Here is an 18,702-nt window from a genome sequence, read left to right on the forward strand (position 1 = left end):
AGCCAGTCAACTCCATCAAACTGCTAGGAAAGACCAGAAGAGTAGAACCAGATTAAGAACTCAATGGCGACCATCGTTGAGAGTTGGAACCCACACTGGTAAAAGCAGAGCAGTAAACCCTGCAACATTCCACCACAATTATATCTCAATGCCACTGCTGAATTTTGAGGAGCAACCTGAGATTGTCCTATGTGCAACGTTCATTCCAGACTTCAATATTATTCCATCACCTGTCTGTGACCATTCTTACCAGCTCATCAGATATCATCTTCATCATCATTATGTGCTGTGTCATATGACTTGGGTGGTCATGGTCTTTCCATGACCATGATTGTTCTTGGCAAATTTTTCAAAAGAAGTGGTATGCCATTGCCTTCTGAGCAGTGTCTTTACAAGGTGGGTGACCCCAGCTATTATCAGTCATCTTCAGAGATTGTCTACCTGGCGTCAGTGATCACATAACCAGGACTTGTGATATGCATCAGCTGCTCATACGACCATCCACCACCTGTTCCCATAGCTTCATGTGACCCCGATCATGGTGCTAAGCAAGTGCTACACCCTGCCCAAGGGTGACCTGCAGGCTAGCAGAAGGCAGACCATAGGACATAGGAACAGAATTAGGTCGTCTGCCCATCGAGTCTGCCCCACCATTCAATCATGGCTGATCCTTTTTTCTATCTCCTCCACAACCATAGTTCCTGGCCTTCTCCCCGTAACCTTTGATGCCATGTCCAATCAAGAACCTATCAATCTCTGCCTTAAATACATCCAATGACCTCCACAGCTGCATGTGACAACAAATTCACCACCCTTCGGCCAAAGAGATTTTGAAAGCTTGAGCCTGTGCCTTCTTGTCCTAGACTCTCCCACCATGGGAAACATCCTTTCCACATCTACTCTGTCTAGGCCTTTCAACATTTGAAAGGTTTCAATGAGATTCCCCCCTCATCCTTCTGAATTCCAGTGAGTACAGACCCAGAGCCATCAAACTTTCCTCGTATGATAACCCTTTCATTCCTGGAATCATCCTTCTGAACCTTCTCTAGAACCTCTCCAATGTCAGCATATCTTTTCTACAATGAGGGGCCCAAAGCTGTTCACAGTACTCAATGTGAGGCCTCACCAGTGCCTTATAAAGCCTCAGCATCACATCCTTACTGTTGTATTTTCGACCTCTTGAAATGAATGCTAACATTGCATTTGCCTTCCTCACCACCAACTCAATCTGCAAATTAACCTTCAGGATGTTCTCCTAAGTCCCTCTGCATCTCAGATTCCTGGATTTTCTCCCCAGTTAGAAAATAGTCTGCACATTTATTTCTACTACCAAAGTGCATGACGATGCATTTTCCAATGTTGTATTTCATTTGCTACTTTCTTGCCCATTCTCCTAATTTCTCTAAATCCTTCTGCATTCTACCTGTTTCCTCAACACTACCCACCCCTCCACCAAGCTTAACGGAGCGTCTTACACCTCCTTTAGTAGAGCATTATCTCCACCTCATCACCTGATACCATCAGATATTCAGTACTTCTCATTAAGGCACAATAGATGTTTAATTTTACGAAAGGTTTAAATCGGGTAAAGTGGCAATGAAATAAATTGGTAACGCAAACACGAGGAAATCTGCAGATGCTGGAATTTTAAACAACACACATAAAAGTTGCTGGTGAATGCAGCAGGGCAGGTAGCATTTCTAGGAAGAGGTACAGTTGACGTTTCGGGCCGAGGCCCTTCGTCAGGACTAAATGAAAAAAGAGCTAGTAAGAGGTTTAAAAGTGGGAGGGGGAGGGGAGATCTGAAATGATAGGAGAAGACAGGAGGGGGAGGGATGGAGCCAAGAGCTGGACAGTTGATTGGCCAAAAGGGATAGGAGAGGGTCATGGGAAAGGAGGCCTAGGGAGAAGGAAAAGGGGGAGGGGGGGAAGCCCAGAGGATGGACAAGGGGTATAGTCAGAGGGATAGAGGGAGAAAAAGGAGAGAGAGAAAAAAAATGTGTGTATACAAATAAATAATGGATGGGGTACGAGGGGGAGGTGGGGCATTAGCGGAAATTTGAGAAGTCAATGTTCATGCCATCAGGTTGGAGGCTACCCAGACGGAATATAAGGTGTTGTTCCACCAACCTGAGTGTGGTTTCATCTTTACAGTAGAGGAGGCCATGGATAGACATATCAGAATGGGAATGGGACGTGGAATTAAAATGTGTTGCCACTGGGAGATCCTGCTTTCTTTGGCGGACAGAGCGTAGGTGTTCAGCGAAACGATCTCCCAGTCTGTGTCGGGTCTCGCCAATATATAGAAGGCCACATTGGGAGCACCGGACACAGTATATCACCCCAGCCGACTCACAGGTGAAGTGTTGCCTCACCTGGAAGGACAGTCTGGGGCCCTGAACGGTGGTAAGGGAGGAAGTGTAAGGGCATGCGTAGCATTTGTTCCACTTACAAGGATAAGTGCCAGGAGGGAGATCGGTGAGGAGGGACGGAGGGACGAACGGACAATGGAGTCGCATATGGAGCGATCCCTGCGGAAAGCCGGGGGAGGGGGGAAGGGAAAGATGTGCTTAGTGGTGGGATCCCGTTGGAGGTGGTGGAAGTTATGGAGAATTATATGTTGGACCTGGATGCTGGTGGGGTGGTAGGTGAGGACAGGCCTGCTGCATTCACCAGCAACCTTTATGTGTGTTGCTTGAAATAAGTTGGTAAATTAGTTTATTGATAAATTGGTTTATTATCGTCACATGTACTGAGTTACAGTGAAAAATATGTCTTACATAGAACATAGAAATCTACAGCACATTACAGGCACTTCAGCCCATAATGTTGTGTCAACCATGTAACCTACTCTAGAAACTGCCTAGAATTTCCCTAGAGTATAGTCCTCTATTTTTCTAAGCTCCATGTACCAAGAGGCTCTTAAAAGACCCTATCGTATCTGCTTCCACCACTGTCGCCAGCAGTGCATTCCACGCACCCCCACCACTCTCTGTGTGGAAAAACTTACTGCTGACATCCCCTTGGTACCTATTTCCTAGCACCTTAAAACTATGCCCCCTTGTGTCTTGCACACTGTCCATACAGATCAATTCATTACAATGGTGCATTGAGGGTGTACAAGGTAAAGCAATACTGGAGTGCTCAATAAAGAGTTACAGCTATAGGGAACGTGCAGTGCAGGTAGAAAATAAGGTGCAGGCTCATAATGAGATAGATTGTAAGGTGAAGAACCCATTTTTTCGTACTAGAGGACCATTCAATTGTCTTATAACAGTGGGATAGAAGCTGTCCTTGAGCCCGGTGGTACATGCTTTTAGGCTTTTGTCTCTCCTGTGCAATAGGGTGGGGGGGGGGGGAGAAGAGTGAGTATCATGGTGGGTAGTGTCCTTGATTATACTGGCTGCTTTACCCAAGGCAGCAAGAAGCTTAGGCAGAGTCCATAGGTGGGAGACTGGTGTCGGTGATATGCTGAGCTATGTCCAAAGCTCTCTGCAGTTCTTGCCGTAAAGGGTAGAACAGTTGTCGTACCAAAACATGATGCATCCAGATAGGATACATTGATCAAAATTTGTGAGGTAAAAACAGACATGTCGACTTTCTTCAGCCTGCTGAGAACGTAGAGGTGCTGGTGAGCTTTCTCGGCTGTGGTATCCATGCAGCTGGACCAGGACAGGCTATTGGTGATGTTCATTGCTAGGAATGTAAAACTCTCAACCATTTTGAGGAATATGTGTACGACTACCTCCTCCTTTCCTGAGTTAATGACCAGCTCTTTTGCTTTGCTGACATTGTTATGACAGTGTGTCACAAGGCTCTCCATCTCCTTCCTATACACGAACTCAACATTATTTGAAGTGGGGTCCATTATGCTGGTATTATCTGCAAACTTGTAGATGATATTAGAGCAAAATCTGGCCACACAGTTGTGAATGTTCATGGAATAGATAAAATAGGGGGCTGAGGACATGGCCACAAACTATTGGATTGTTGTAAAACCCTTCTAGTTCACTAATGTCCTCCAGGGAAGGAAACCTTTCGCCTTTACTCGGTATTGGATAAACTTGACTCCAACACACAGATCACTGTTAATGCTTTCTCAGTTCAAGGGAAATTCAGGATGGACAATGAACTCCAGCTTTGCGAATGTCATTCACATCTTAGGAACAAATGAATTAAAAATATTAGCCCCTTTGATCTTAAAGCAACCCACCAAGTCAAAAGACAATCATGTTGTTGTTTAAGCTATCTGAGGTTGGTATGAGTGGAGCAAAGATGGACAGCAATTTAAAAACAGAGAAAAAAAATGTTTTGGTAGAAGGCATCCTAAGAGATCAATGGAGTAAACTTGTTCAAAGTACAAAAGTTCAAGCTACGTTTATTATCAAAGTACAAGCGGTGATTGATAAGTTCGTGACCTAAGCTAGAAGGAGTCAATTTTAGAAAACCTAGCACATTTTATTTCAACATAGTCCCCTCCTACATTTACACACTTAGTCCAGTGATCGTGGAGCATACGGATCCCTTCTTTGTAGAGGTCAGCGTCTTGGACCTCCAGAAAGTGATCCACAGCAGGGGTGATTGATAAGTTTGTGGCCTGAAGTGGAAGGAGATGAGTTATTAACTTCAAACTTTCTGCATAATCACTGAAAGAGTTTAACTGCACGTGCACTTAACGAGAGCTGTATAACTCATCTCCCTCTACCTTAGGCCACAAACTTATCAATCACCCCTGCTGTGGACCACTTGCTGGAGGTCCAAGACGCCGACCTCTACAAAGAAGGGATCCGTATGCTCCACGACCACTGGACTAAGTGTGGAAATGTAGGAGGGGACTATGTTGAAAAATAAATGTGCTAGGTTTTCTAAAATTGACTCCTTCTACTGTAGGCCATGAACTTATCAATCACCCCTCGTATGTTTGCAGTATACAACTGATAATCGTCTTCTCAAAATTGCCACGAAACAAAGAAAAACTATGGAAGCCATTCAAAGATAAACATCAATCCTCCCTCCCCACGCACAAAAAAACATTGTGTAAACGGCAACAAGAACATTAACTGACCCCTGATGCACAAAAAAAACAAACAAATCGTGCAAGTGGCAACATGAAAGCACAAGCAAAAACACAGAATATAAAAACACAAAATCGAAAGAGTCCAGTTGAACTACAAGCCAATCCATAAACCACAGACCCAGAACCTCAGTACCATCCTCTGACAGCTTCAAGGGGGAGAGAGAGAGACATCATTTGAACACAGGGGCCTCCCTTGGGAGCCCAGTACAAGCCTCACATAGGAATAAACAACACAATCAGTACAGCTCGCTGCACTGAACTTTCAGGATTGAGTTTAAGAGAACTCAGATAGAATGTATGATTATGAACTCTGGGCTGTAAGCTAGTTCTATGGTCATTAGATATGTAAATACAGGCATACATTTAACAATGAAGCAGGTGCTATGTGAGTCACTGGCAAAGCTGGTGTTTGTCGTCCATATCACTGGCAAAGCTTGTGTTCATTTTCCATCTCAGATTTCCTATCATTTAGCAGTCAACTCCTGCAGTGTGTCGTATCAAGTATATGCATTACCAGGTAAAGGTGAAAAACTTTCTTCGCTGGGGGACATTAGTGAAGCAGAAAGATTTTTTTTAAACAAGCCAATAGCTTCACAACCTACCATCAGGCAGAAGGTACCGCATCACAAGAACCAGATCTGTCAGGCTGGGCAACAACTTCTCCCCCAGGCTGTTAGACTTCTTAGCACCCTGCTGCCACCCAGCACACATGTGCACCCTGTCTGAATGCCGTGCCACACCCCCCCTCTACTTCCCAACTCTGGTCACTTTTCATCTTTTATTGCTGCTCTTCCATATGTTCATACAACTGCTTTTTTATTATAACAGTGTCAGTGACATAATACTGTCTTACATAAATGTAGACCTCACACTTTATGTCAACCTTCAGGCCATGTCACTCAGAGATCTGTACTAATATTGTTTTGTGACTGTATGTACTGGATTGTAACTGTATATGCTGTGTGTTACTGTATGGACTGTGTTTTGCACCTTGGCCCCAGAGGAACGATGTTTCGTTTAGCTGTATTCATGTGTATGGTTGAGATGCAATAAACTTGAACTTGAACTACTACTGTTGCACAAAATTCATTCCAGATTTACCCAATTACTTGAATTTAACTTCCCTCACTGGCAAGCTGGGGTGCAAACTCATATATCTAGATTAACGATCCAGGCCTCTAAAGAGCAAAGTAACATGGTCAAAAATGCTAATGATTTAATTAATTTACAGGTTTTCTTATTCTCCTTGTTGCACTGTATTTAACCACTCATTTCATTTTTGTTTAGGAGCTGGAAAACTACATCCCTCTGTTGTTGCAAATGCACTTCTGGATGCAATACATAAATATGTGACAGACTATGTTCCATCTGCACTCTCTGAGATACGAATAATACTGTTCACTCCAATAACATCAAATCTCTTTCACAAATGTATGAAAAAACGTTTCACAACTTGGCAGTATGATGGTGAGGAAGTATTTCTGGAACTAATCACTGTTATACTCTGGGGAAAAAATAGTAATTATTCAAATTTTGCAATGCTAACTGTAAGCTGCTGAAAATCAATTTCATCCAACCTTTACCCACCATGTTTCATTCTCAGTTGCTGTTTAAAAATATATAGCCTTTTCACAGAAATTCATTAATACTCCTGGTTAAAATAATTTGTGATAAATTTTGAAGGAGGTGAATTTTAAAATTTATAATGTTCAGCAGTGAATTTCTTTGCAGGCATCTTTATTTTTTCCTGTATCTGTTGAATTGTAGACCAGATCATATTTACAATTAACTGATTTGTCGAGATCTTTGAAGAGCTATTGGGTTAAGTTCCTCAAACTATTTAGAATCACAGTTCAGATTACTTATTTCAACTTTATCATCTTCTGGAATTGCGGAAGAAGATAGCACCAGCGAACAACATGACCTAGGGTGACGTCCTCCAAAAGGTTCACAAAACTACTATTGTGACCTCTTTTACTTCATCTTTTTCCTTCAAATGTGGTTCAGCTACTGTTGGAGCCTGTGATCTACATCTTGCTGGTGTGTTTTTCAGGCTGATTGAGTGATCAGACACCTTGCTGAGCCTGAGGGGTTCTGTGAGGCTTTGAGTGGTTTGTGGATTGGACTCTGTTATGTGTTTCTGGTTTCTGCTTACTCCTTTGTTGCAAATTTGGGCGATTTTGATTGGGGCAGTCTGCAGATAACAAACTAAGTTGAACTGAATATGTCTGGACTTCCAATTTTGTTTTATATTCTGTGTTTTATCCTTTTATTCATTGCTATTTGCACAGTTCGTTTCATTTTACGCATGGGGGTGGTTTCATGTGTTTCTTTGAACAGGTTCTGCGATTTTCTTTGTTTCACGGCTGTCTGTGTGGAAGATGAATCTCAGGGTTGTATACTGCATACATACCTTGATAATAAATGTGCTTTGAATCTTTCCAAAGGTCTCATCACATTGTAGAATCATAGAATTATTGCAGCACTGAAGAATCTGTGCTGGCTGTTTTAAAAAAAAAGTAATTTAGTCTATCCCACTATCTCCATAGATCTGTGAGCTTTTTATTCTCAAATATCTATCCCAACTATATATAGTGTGTGTGTCTGTATGTATATAAAATTAAATAAGTAATACAAAAATAAAAATCAAAAAAGTAGTGAGGTAGTGGTCATGGGTTCAGTGTCCATTCAGAAATCAGATAGCAGAGGGGAAGAAGGTGTTCCTGAATCATTCGGAATGTGCCTTCAGGCTGCTGTACCGCCTTCCTGATGGTAGTAATGAAACGGCATGTTTGGGTGATGGGGCTCTTTAATGTGGGGTGCCGCCTTTTGAGGCATCTGCTTTAGATCCTTCACATCTATTAGGCAGAGACCAAAAGAGGATGCTGTACTCTAGTTCCAAGCAAACTAGTATTTTAGACCAACATAACTTTCTTGGTTTTGGCATACTTCAAGCATCTTTTGAAAATCTTATTTCCATACTATTCAAGGATGGGTAATGTGTGAGGGCTGCGTGACCTACAGGTATTGTCTTGGGTTCTTCGTAGAAAAGAAGATCAAAAGTATGATCTAACTGTCATTGGAGAGGACATAACTGGACCAGGCCCTTCTACCTTTGTTGCTAGAATCAGAATCAGGTTTAATATCACTGACATATGTTGTGAAATTTGTTGTTTTGCAGTGTTGATTCTCTTCTCCACAATTATTTCTAAAGAAATAATATTCCTTATTATGAAATTTATTTTTTCAGAACAAACAACTTCACCATTGGATCTTGGTCATCAAATTGAACAGGTCAAACCAGTTGAATATGTTTATCCAATCATTATAAATACAAAAAGGCAGTTGACCAGCACAATTGAGATATATGGCATGTCAGACAAAAGTATCGATGAGGTTCGAAAGAATGTTGAAAATCTAATTAAGCAAACTTGTAAAAGCAAAACAATAGAAAATGAAGGCACATCCTACTGTTCTCTCGATCAAATGCAAAAACTTGTAGATCTCTGTGAAAATCTACAACTCAGAGTTGAAATCCAGCCAAACAACATAATAATAAATGGATACGTTGAAGAACATGTAGAATTCATTATGAAATTTAATTCCATGGTTCATTCCGCCAAGGACCAAATGAGCAGGAAACAGGAAGAGGCTCAGACTAAGGCATTTGTGCAGTGGGAGTTCGAGCATCAGGGAAAATTTCAACCATACGACCAGTCTCTAAACTATGACCTTGAGAAAGCTTCCCGGCAGAAAACGAAAATCCTGACAGTCAAGAAAAATGGTGAAACTCACACTATTAACTTCAAGAAAATGCAAGTGACAGATTCAAAAGGAAATACGTCTCAAATTAGGAGGCATTTTGAAGGAGGTACGCCAAGACCAAAGATTACTGTAATAGTAATGTTGAGAACATTTTTTTATTTATTTAGAGATACTCTTCTGGCCCTTCAAGCCAGACTGTCCAGCAATCCACTGAAAACTCCTGTTCAATCCTAGCCTAGTCATGGCACAAGTTACAATGACCAGTTAACCTACCCAGTAACTCTTTTGGCCTGAGGGAGGAAACCCCGGCATTCCATGAGGACAACATGGAGACTTCTTACAGAGGACGTTGGGACTGAACTCGGAGTTGCTCCACTCCGAGCTGTAATAGTGTTACGCTAACCTGTACTACTTTGGAATGTGGGGGAAAGCACCCTGATTTAGAGATGTTGGTAGAGTAAACTCTATTAATCTGGCATACTCATGACTTTAGTGGTGCCAAACTGGCAGATTTTCCAAAACAGTTGAAATATTACTGATAGTACAGGGCTAGACATAGGTGGAGGGCATGATGTAATCCTGTAGAGGTGGGGTGTAAAGGCTTTGCTGACTGCTCACTGTCCAGAACCTGCCCTTCCTTTGGCATTATAGGGTATGCAAAGAAAAGAGCCATCAGGACCATCACAGAGGCTGCTGAGCGAGCCTCCAGATGGCTATGGATCAAGGGGTGTGATCTGTGGACCAATGCTGCTGGGCCTGATCAGTCTCGACTGGGTCACCATGTCTGATGTTAAAAGACCCAAAACACCCGATGACCCCAGGTTATGTCACTGATGATGTGTCCTAGTATGTCCTAGGATGTATCTCAGCATCATTCCCATTAATACGCCAATGCACTTTTAATTCGCTTTTTTTAAAAAAGCTGTTACACAGTAGAATAATAAATTTTCCAATGGCTTAAGGGAATGCAGAAATGGAACTCTATTGACTGAGTACAAAAAATGGGGACTGGAATCTGTTAAAGGGGGTGTGCGAATTGAGATCCCAGTGTGATACAGGACATGCAGGAAGTGGGGCCCAGGTATGTCAGTGGGAGTGCGGAAGATGGGACACTATGGTGTTAAAAGGAATCAGCTTGGGAATCAGCACCCAGTGATCCAGATTCCAAAATATCAGGATTTACAAATTATGAGATAGTGAATTCTGCTGTGTTACCATATTCACACTGTGAATATTCATGTAACTAATTTTATATCACTAGCTATTATTAATAATCCTTGATTTCCCTTTCCAGCTTATGTATATAAACAAAGACACAGCAACTGCTTGTCTCTTTATTAAATGCAAGAAGTTACAGAATTCTGTGAAAATCGGCAACTAAGAATTGATCTCCAGTGAAACAAAACATAGCAATCAGATACGCTGATAAAATTCTGTATGTAACTCAGTGCTTCAGCTGTTAGAGGAGCAGTGATCTGCCAAAGGGACAAACCATCCAAGTACATGCATAAGGGTCAGCTGCATAGAGATATGAGGGTCTAGTTGTTTTTTTTGTCCCACCCTGTTCTCCATCAAATATACGGATATTAATGGTGAGTGAGGACCATATCAAATGGCACCACAGCTTGAGATGTCGCGAGTTCAGAGGTCAATTCCATTGCCGTCCGTAAGGAGTAGTATGTTTTTCTCAGGTGCTCAGTTTCCTTCCACAGTCCTAAAACATACTGGTTTAGTAAGATCATTGGTCATTGTAGATCATCCAGTAATTAGGTGAGTGTTAAATAGGTGGGTTGCTGGGTAGCAAAAGGCCCTGTCCTGCACGGTATCTCTAAATAAATAAATATTGTACTGCTGCTTAGGGTGAAGTGACCTCATAGCTGGTACCAAGAGGTGGCTTACATATTATAGTCAATATCCAGAAGATGAACAGAGGAAGGACTAAATTGCCTTCACCGTATTATGTTGCCTTATATGTTGAGGATAAGAATGAAACAGGTACTTAAACCAGAAATGACTGGCAAAGCAAAGTCACCTACAGCAGAAAATTGAAATTTTACCTCAAGTCAGAATGTGGATTCCTAATTTGAATTCATTTTAAATTGCAGGTACATTTGAACTCCCAGGATCCTGGAGCAACATGACCAGTCTGGAACTTTTACAGGTGGATCTTCCAAATGGCACAGAGGAATACAACGAGGTGGCAGACAAATTCAAGAAATCTTGTCAAAATCACTTGGTGAAAATAATCGAGGTACTTCAATAAATTTTAATTTCATATTTTCCACTGAGTATTACTCTCAGAATAATACTTGTGTCCTAGCTGTCTACATGATATACAAGCCAAGGCAGTATGATATGGAGAGCAAGCTGACACCATTCAGCAAGCTCCCCCTCTCTGTGCAGCTGATGAACCCAAAGGAACAGCACAGACTAATGCCGTTTTGCATTGCAGGGTCGGAGGAATTGCCAGTCTGCGTTAAATTCAGTGTAGGTCTTCCTTAGGGACCCCAGCTTCGGTTTTTTCCTCGGGGTTTACCCCCAAAGCCTTTGCCACGAGTGGGTATAGCTGCAAGGCAGCGGAGGTTTAAGATCAGAGTTTTCCTTCTCCTAGATGAGCTGTCAACCATGGCTGATGAGCCCCATCTGCTCAAAGCGACTGTTTTTAAGGTGCCAGTAACCTACCTTTGCCCCTTCTCCTATCAGTAGAAACAGTTCTGTTGGGCTTAGTAACTAAGCCGCATATGAAGGCTAGGAGCTGGACTTGGTTGTCAGAGGCTATTTGAGATGCATGGTATTGGGAGCATTTAATAGGCAGTGGGAGCTTATCCTCATCACTACCCCTGGCTAACACAACCTTAAGGAACCCCTGTTTGGAATAATGCCTGAAGAATGACAATGGGCTCACCTAAGCCTCCAACAGCACAAGTGAGTTGATAGTGGGAGGGAAGTGGCCAGGGAGGTTTATTTCAGAAGATGTTGCTCCAGGACCTTGATCCCAATTTTGCAAGAAGTTTCCTGACTTGTTCTCAAGGTCAGTGAAAGGAACATCAGATCTCATGCACTACACTCACACACTGATCACATCGCCAATACTTGCGCACACATCCATTCAAGCGTGGTAAGTATATCAGGGATAAACCTCATCAGAGAGGTGGTTGGTTCAGGAGCCTGAATACACACACTCAACAGCTTCTTCCCCTCTGCCATCAGATTTCTGAATGGTTCATGAACCCATAAACACCACCTCACTATTTCTCTCTTTTCATGCTACTTATTTATTTTTTATATATTCTGATTGTAACTCACAGTAAATTTTCATGTCTTATACTGTACTGCCGTCACAAGAAGAAAGCACACTTCACAACATAGGTCAGTGATGATAATAAACATGATTCCAAGCAGAAAACCCTACTCCACTTATTGGCTATTTAGTTAAATGGGGAGTGCTGCCTGTCATTGTCAAGGTAAAATCAGAGCTATTGGTCAACAATACCTTCTAATCAAATCCAGTATCTCATCTCATACCTCAGTGCCTACTCATCTCCCAACCTCTTATGCCTCACGAGGTCCAGATTATTCAAGTAACTTCATTTTCTCTGCCCAAGCACTTCACCATTCTCATTTCAAACATATAAAAAGATCTACCTGACAAGATTTCATTAGCAGAGCACTGTCGCTCAGAAAAAGATGATACTGCGTCAACACATTCGTAATCTACATCCACCAGCTTAGGCCATGGCACAGCTTGCAAAATAGTGAATCATCCTGAATGCGCAGACCATGGCTTGGTCAAGGGTAAAGGGCAGTTTATGTGTTAGCTCCCCAGAGGGTGTGATTGTGCTGCAGTTCAGCCACTGAGGTTTCAGGTGAGACCTATAATGTGACAGTCTATACAAGAATGGAAAGAGTATTTGGGACATGGCTCTCACCCTCAGTTGTGAGCCTCCAATCCTCCCCTCCCCTTTACTGACATTAATAAACCAATTCCAATTCATCTGTAATTCAGGTGTCTGTAATTGGATCAGTATCTAATAGAAATCTATTGACTCCTACAACTAACCTGATTATATTTCTTTCTACCATACTTTCTGTAGGGATTCTCTTCCTAGCCCGGTTTTAATCTGGGCGGCATGGTAGCATAGTGGTTAACATGACGTTTTACAGTACAATTCCTATCGCTGCCTGTATGGAATTTGTACATTCCCTGGGTGCTCTGGTTCCTTCCCACAGTCCAAAAATGTACCGGTTGGTAGGTTAATTGGTCATTGTAAATTGTCCCGTGGTTGGGCTAGGGTTAAATTAGGGGTTGCTAAGCTGTGAAGCTCGAAGGGCCGGAAAGGCTTATTCCATGATGTAGCCCAATAAATAAATGAAAGTGCACTGTTCAAGGTCGATAATACCAAATTTAAGAAGCATTGTACAAAAAACTGTTGCCATTAAATACTATGTGTAGCACTGTCACTGGGATGAATTTCAAAGTACCTTTTTAAAATGTTCTCTGACCCTTCCGTGTTTCTTTGCATCTTAAAACCTGTTTATCTACATGCCTTTCTAATTTTGATGAAAGGTCAACAGCCAGAAACCAATCTTTCTGCATAGCTTCTGTCTGATCTGTTGAGTATTTCCAGCATTTTGTTTTTGTTGCTTGATGTATTCAATATCAGAGATTTGGCTCTACCAAGAGCCAAAGCATAATGCTCGGACTCCAGCCAACATCCAAACCACAACAAGGTTATGGTCCTCTTGGAGGATCAAGCCTCACCTTCTACGCTTTATGCTGGTCATATGGTGAAAAGCATCCATATTTAAATTTATGATTTATCGTCATCATTATGTGCCCTGTTGTACAACATAGGTACTCATGGTCTCTTGCCGTTGTAGCTTGCCATTGCTGCCTTACAAGACAGGTGACCCCAGCCATTATCAATACTCTACAGAGATTTTCTGCCTGGCGTCAGTGGTTGCAAAACCAGGACTTGTGATATGCACCAGTTGCTCATACAACCATCCACCACCTGCTCCCATGGCTTCACGTGACCATGATCAGAGGAGGCTAAGCAGGTGGTACACCTTGCCCAAGCGTGATCTGCAGGCTAGTGGAGGGAAGGAGTGCCTTACAATTCCTTTGGTAATGACATATCTCCACTCAGCTATCCAACTATAATACATACTCTCCTTATGTCTCTGTGTAACAACATTCACTCTGAGGTAGTTCAATGGGTGTCTCCTTAGTGATTGCACTTTCACATTGAGGTTACATTTATCCAGTACTGTTTTCTTCAAATCCTCTGACTTGATTTTCCTTCCTTTTACCATTCTACTAATAAGACCATACGATAAAGGAGCAGAATTAGGCCCTTTAGCCCATCAAATCAGCTCGACCATTTCATCCATTTCCCTCTCAGCCCCAGTCTCCTGCCTTCTCCCCATATCCCGTCATCCCCTAAGGTAGTGATGGGCAACATTAAACAATGAAGTAGAATAGTATGAACCTATACCTGCAAGCACAATCCACTAAAATGTTCCACAATATTTTCTTCGGGAATTAACATGCTGTCCTATGAAAGCAAATGCTTCTCAGATATCACATGTGCTATTATTGAACTTCTGTTCCAAACCAAATCGCTGATAAAATTTCTTATTTGCCAGAAAGTTGTTCCACTCTGTTAGCAGTTTTGAATCCCAATTGAATTTGCTTCTAACCCACTGTGCAATTCTCATCTCAAAAATCAATTGAATCACTATTTAAAATTTCAGGTCCAAATTAATGTTTGAATTCTTGATAAAAGATTCATGCATTTGAAATAATTATATACAGCTATTGTTAATAGTTAATCAAATTCTACTTCAGAAATTAATGCTGTATAAATTCTTCATCTAGATCAAAAGGATCCAGAATCGCAAGCTTTGGCAAAGTTATTCTGTAAGAAAGCAAACAGTAGAAAGAAAGCTTCCTGGGACAAATGTTGAACGGATTCTTTATCATGGGACTACCAAGGAAATTACCAACAAAGTGAACAGTACTGGTTTCAATAGAAGCTTTTGTGGAAGAAATGGTAAGATACAACAAATCACCTTTTTAAGCTGTTGACTCTTAAGTGAATAGCAGGCCTAACAAATGATGGGAAAGGTGTCGATATTGTAATCAAAAATAAAATCTGAAAATATTGGAGATACTGGAAAAAAAAATATTAATAAACTTAGTATCTTTAAAAATGTGCCGAGGAAAAAAATATGAAATAGAGCAGGCTCCGGCCATTTTTTTCCTAATCAACCCAGTCTGCAGGCTAAGAGCAGGATAATTGAAACACTAATACAAGAAAAAATATACAAATGTTGGAAATGAAAGCAGCACACACAAAATACTGGAGAAGCTCAGCAGGCCAGGCAACTTAATCCAATTTATAATAGCTAATTAATCTACAAGTGGGCCTTTGGACTGTGGGAGGAAATTGGTCATTGTGAATTGTCTCATGATTAGGCTAGGGTTAAATCGGGAGATTGCAGTTCGAAGGGCCAGAAGGGCTTATTCTGTGCTGTATCTCAATAAATAAACAGATAAATAAACAAATCATGTGTGTCACATAAGATTATCAATTCAAAAAATGACAGAAACTTTAATCTAACATTTTCTTTTCATTACTTCCTAGCCACTGCATATGGAAAAGGCACTTACTTCGCCTTGAAAGCCGCTTATTCGTGTGACAACAAGTACTCCAGCCCTGACAATGACGGAACTAAATTCATCTACCAGGCACGGGTGATCACTGGGAATATGTGTATTGGAAATAACCAATTGCTAGAGCCAACGCCAGTAAATGCACAGTTAGATCCAAATGACCTATGCGACTGTGCCGTGGATAATTTAACAAAACCCACCATCTTTGTTGTTTTTTGTGATGACGGAGCATATCCAGAATATCTAATAACCTTTAAAACAGAGGCATAGTGAGGCTGAAGTAGCATACTTTGCTGACATCACTTTAGTGGTTTTTTTTGTTTTTCAATATTTTTGCTTATATGTGATTTATTTAGAATTGTATAAATTGCATTCTTGCCATTAATGATTCATTCTGTTAGCATCGTGAAGCATAATGCACTATTTTCAAACAATTCATTGCCAAATGGATAAAAGCTACAATCTTAACTCAGGGATTGAATGTAGGGATAGGCAAAGCAAAAATAAAAAATAAAAAAAATAGACAAAAAGTATAAATTTTTGACTTCTAAGGTTTATAACATTTTTTAAAACTGACTCTTACCCAATCATTTTTGAGCAATCCTGTTATTCTGAAATACAACAAATGACGTAAGGTGACGAGTGACCTTGGCAGGAAAAGTAGGAAGGGTCGATCTCTTACAGCAGAGGAGTCAAATAACATGGAGAAGAAAAGAGGGATAGGTAAGATGATTGGGGACAGGTGAGACTTTAACTGAGGATGATAGAGGTTGAAGCTTGCCTTACGAAAGTGTGCGAGAGTCAGAAACCCTCAACATAATATATTTAGCAATACTGTACTGGAAGATCTGTGAACTGCTTGGTTTTGAGCCTAGTGCTCAATTAAGTTGGGTGGCTCTTTTCCAACTCGCTGGTTGAGATGAATGTCCTTCTGCCTGCAAAATCTGCAATGATGCAATGTATTATGAATGATAGTCCATTAAGAACATTGTGTAAGTCACTTTCATGATATAAATTTAATTTAATAAAGTATATAGCTGTATATTGTACTTGTGCTTCTCATAAGTTTCATGTAAAAGAATTTGCAAAGATATGAATGCAGATCCCTTGAAAACTGAGGCAGCAGAAATGATCCTGGAGACTAAGAAAACTATACAAGAAATTTGTGTTTGTTGTTGTGGAAGAAAACACAGAATAAACTCCAGGAAATAATGAAGAACGTGTCTGGAGAGGTTGAGGAGCTGAAGGAAATTAGCACAAGTATAGCAAGTACTGGACAAATTAATTGGACCAAAAGAACCAGAAACAGATTGCCTGCATCCCAAGGTTTTGAAGGAGATGACAGATACACTGATGTTCATTCTAGCTTTTGTCATCCTTTAGGAATAGACATTTAATTTTTTGCCTGCCCTTAGACAGCAGTCTGCCCATGCTAAAAGAATAGAACAATATGGATTTTTCAGTATCAATCACTTGATCACCAGCAAGTGGGAAGCCAGTTTGGTGGACGTTGTCTAAACCAAATTATTTTGTGCCTATTATCTACAATGTTGTTCCTTGTAAATAACAACACAGGTCCTGGCACAAAAAATATTGTACTTTACTGCCCTCTGGTGTTGTGATATTGAAAAAGCATGTCACTGAACACGCATGTTATTGTGACATTAAAAAAAAGTTTGTTATTGAACTGAAAAACATAAGCATTCAACATCATAATGCTTTTGACAATGTTTTCACTTAATCTTTTGTGCAGGGAAACTTTGGATTTGCAATTACCAGTGTGGCCATCAATTTTCAAAGCAATCTGGAAAATAGTGTTTCATGGATATTTTTATGTAGTTCTGGGGATCTATATATGATATGATAGCTTGGCTGAATTATTAAACATCTACCTCTGTATCATAAGAATATAGAATCAAGCTCAAATAGGAATTAATAATATAATGTAGTTTTGGGGGCTTTTAGCTTAATTTCAAATATAGTCATAGCTGCTAGTTAAACAAGAATTTGCAAGGCTTTGTGTTTATACTCATTGTGTCATAAAAAAGCTGTAGAAATGTAATAGTTAAAAGGCAAACAGTGAAGCTAATATATTAAGCACAAGATATTCTGCAGATGCTGAAAATCCGGAGCAACTCGCACACAAAATGCTGGTGGAATTCAGCAGGTCAGGCATCATCTATGGAGGGAAATAATAGGTCGATACTTCAGCCGAGATCTTTCATTAGGACTCAAGTGAAGCCAACATACCCACGGCGATGGGGTAAATAATGTTAAACTATGTTTGAAGTTCATGATTTTGGATAGTTTGCATCTAGTTGCAGTCGTAGATTTGTGCAGCACAAAAGTGTGCCCTTTGGCATACTACCTCTTCACCCATTTAAACTAATTTCCATGTGTGCGTGTCACTCCATTCAGGTGCCTGTTTAAATGCAGTGATAGTATAGTGTGCCCCTGTGCCAAGCAGTTCAGGTGATGAAAATTTGCCTTAATGTAGTTCATAACTCACTACCAAAATACTTTTAAGTTCTGTAAAAGTAAAATTTTATTTCTTGTGAGCGAAAAAAAATGAATAAATTCAATGCAAAAGAAACAAGAATGTTGTCAATGTTTGTCAAGGCTTTATGTTATGAAAAATCATGGTAATGAGTTCCAGATATCGAACACTCTGTAGAAACCCTTCCCCTCAAATCTCCTTTAAAGCTCCTTCCTCTCACTTTAAAACTATGTCATCTTTTCTTCATAGCCTTAACATGGGGGGAAGATTCAATCTATACTAACTATGCCTCTTATTTTATACACTGTACCTCTATCAGTTCAACTCAAGTTTAATTGTTATTTAACCATACATTAAAACAGCAAAACGAGGCAGAATTACTCCAGGGCCAAGGTGCAAAACACAGTATCAAGTTGCACAGATGCAGCTGCACAGAAAAAAAGCCCAGACCCAAGCCAAGAGTAATGCAGAAATCTGCAGTTGAGCACAATACATCGTGTCTTCTGCCGAGCAAACAGTGGGGGTGGTGGGGGCAGTGCTGACTCTAGCCTGGACGCTGCACCACACAGCCACGAACGGAGTGCACAGACTCCGATGCCTCTCTCCTGGCAGCTATAAATAGGCCATACTGCGGCTACTCCTCACTCCTTGGTCCCCACTATGATCGAGGGCATGCAGCACCCC

The 18,702-nt window shown here is 40.9% G+C and overlaps 1 protein-coding gene across 2 annotated transcripts in view; it reads left to right on the plus strand.

Annotated features, from left to right (window-relative positions):
• LOC140197969 (protein mono-ADP-ribosyltransferase PARP14-like) overlaps positions 1-18,111 on the plus strand; it is a 104,581-nt gene extending 86,470 nt beyond the window's left edge. For both annotated transcript variants that reach the window (XM_072258657.1, XM_072258658.1), the window contains 5 exons: positions 6,365-6,544; positions 8,328-8,948; positions 10,948-11,093; positions 14,724-14,898; positions 15,493-18,111. In XM_072258657.1, coding sequence (XP_072114758.1) covers positions 6,365-6,544; positions 8,328-8,948; positions 10,948-11,093; positions 14,724-14,898; positions 15,493-15,791 — 1,421 coding nt within the window. In that variant the 3' untranslated portion in view covers positions 15,792-18,111. The remainder of the gene's footprint in view (positions 1-6,364; positions 6,545-8,327; positions 8,949-10,947; positions 11,094-14,723; positions 14,899-15,492) is intronic.
• The last annotated feature ends 591 nt before the right edge of the window (positions 18,112-18,702 follow it).

This window comes from Mobula birostris, chromosome 5 (assembly GCF_030028105.1).
Source record: "Mobula birostris isolate sMobBir1 chromosome 5, sMobBir1.hap1, whole genome shotgun sequence".
In the NCBI taxonomy this organism is placed as follows: domain Eukaryota; kingdom Metazoa; phylum Chordata; class Chondrichthyes; order Myliobatiformes; family Myliobatidae; genus Mobula; species Mobula birostris.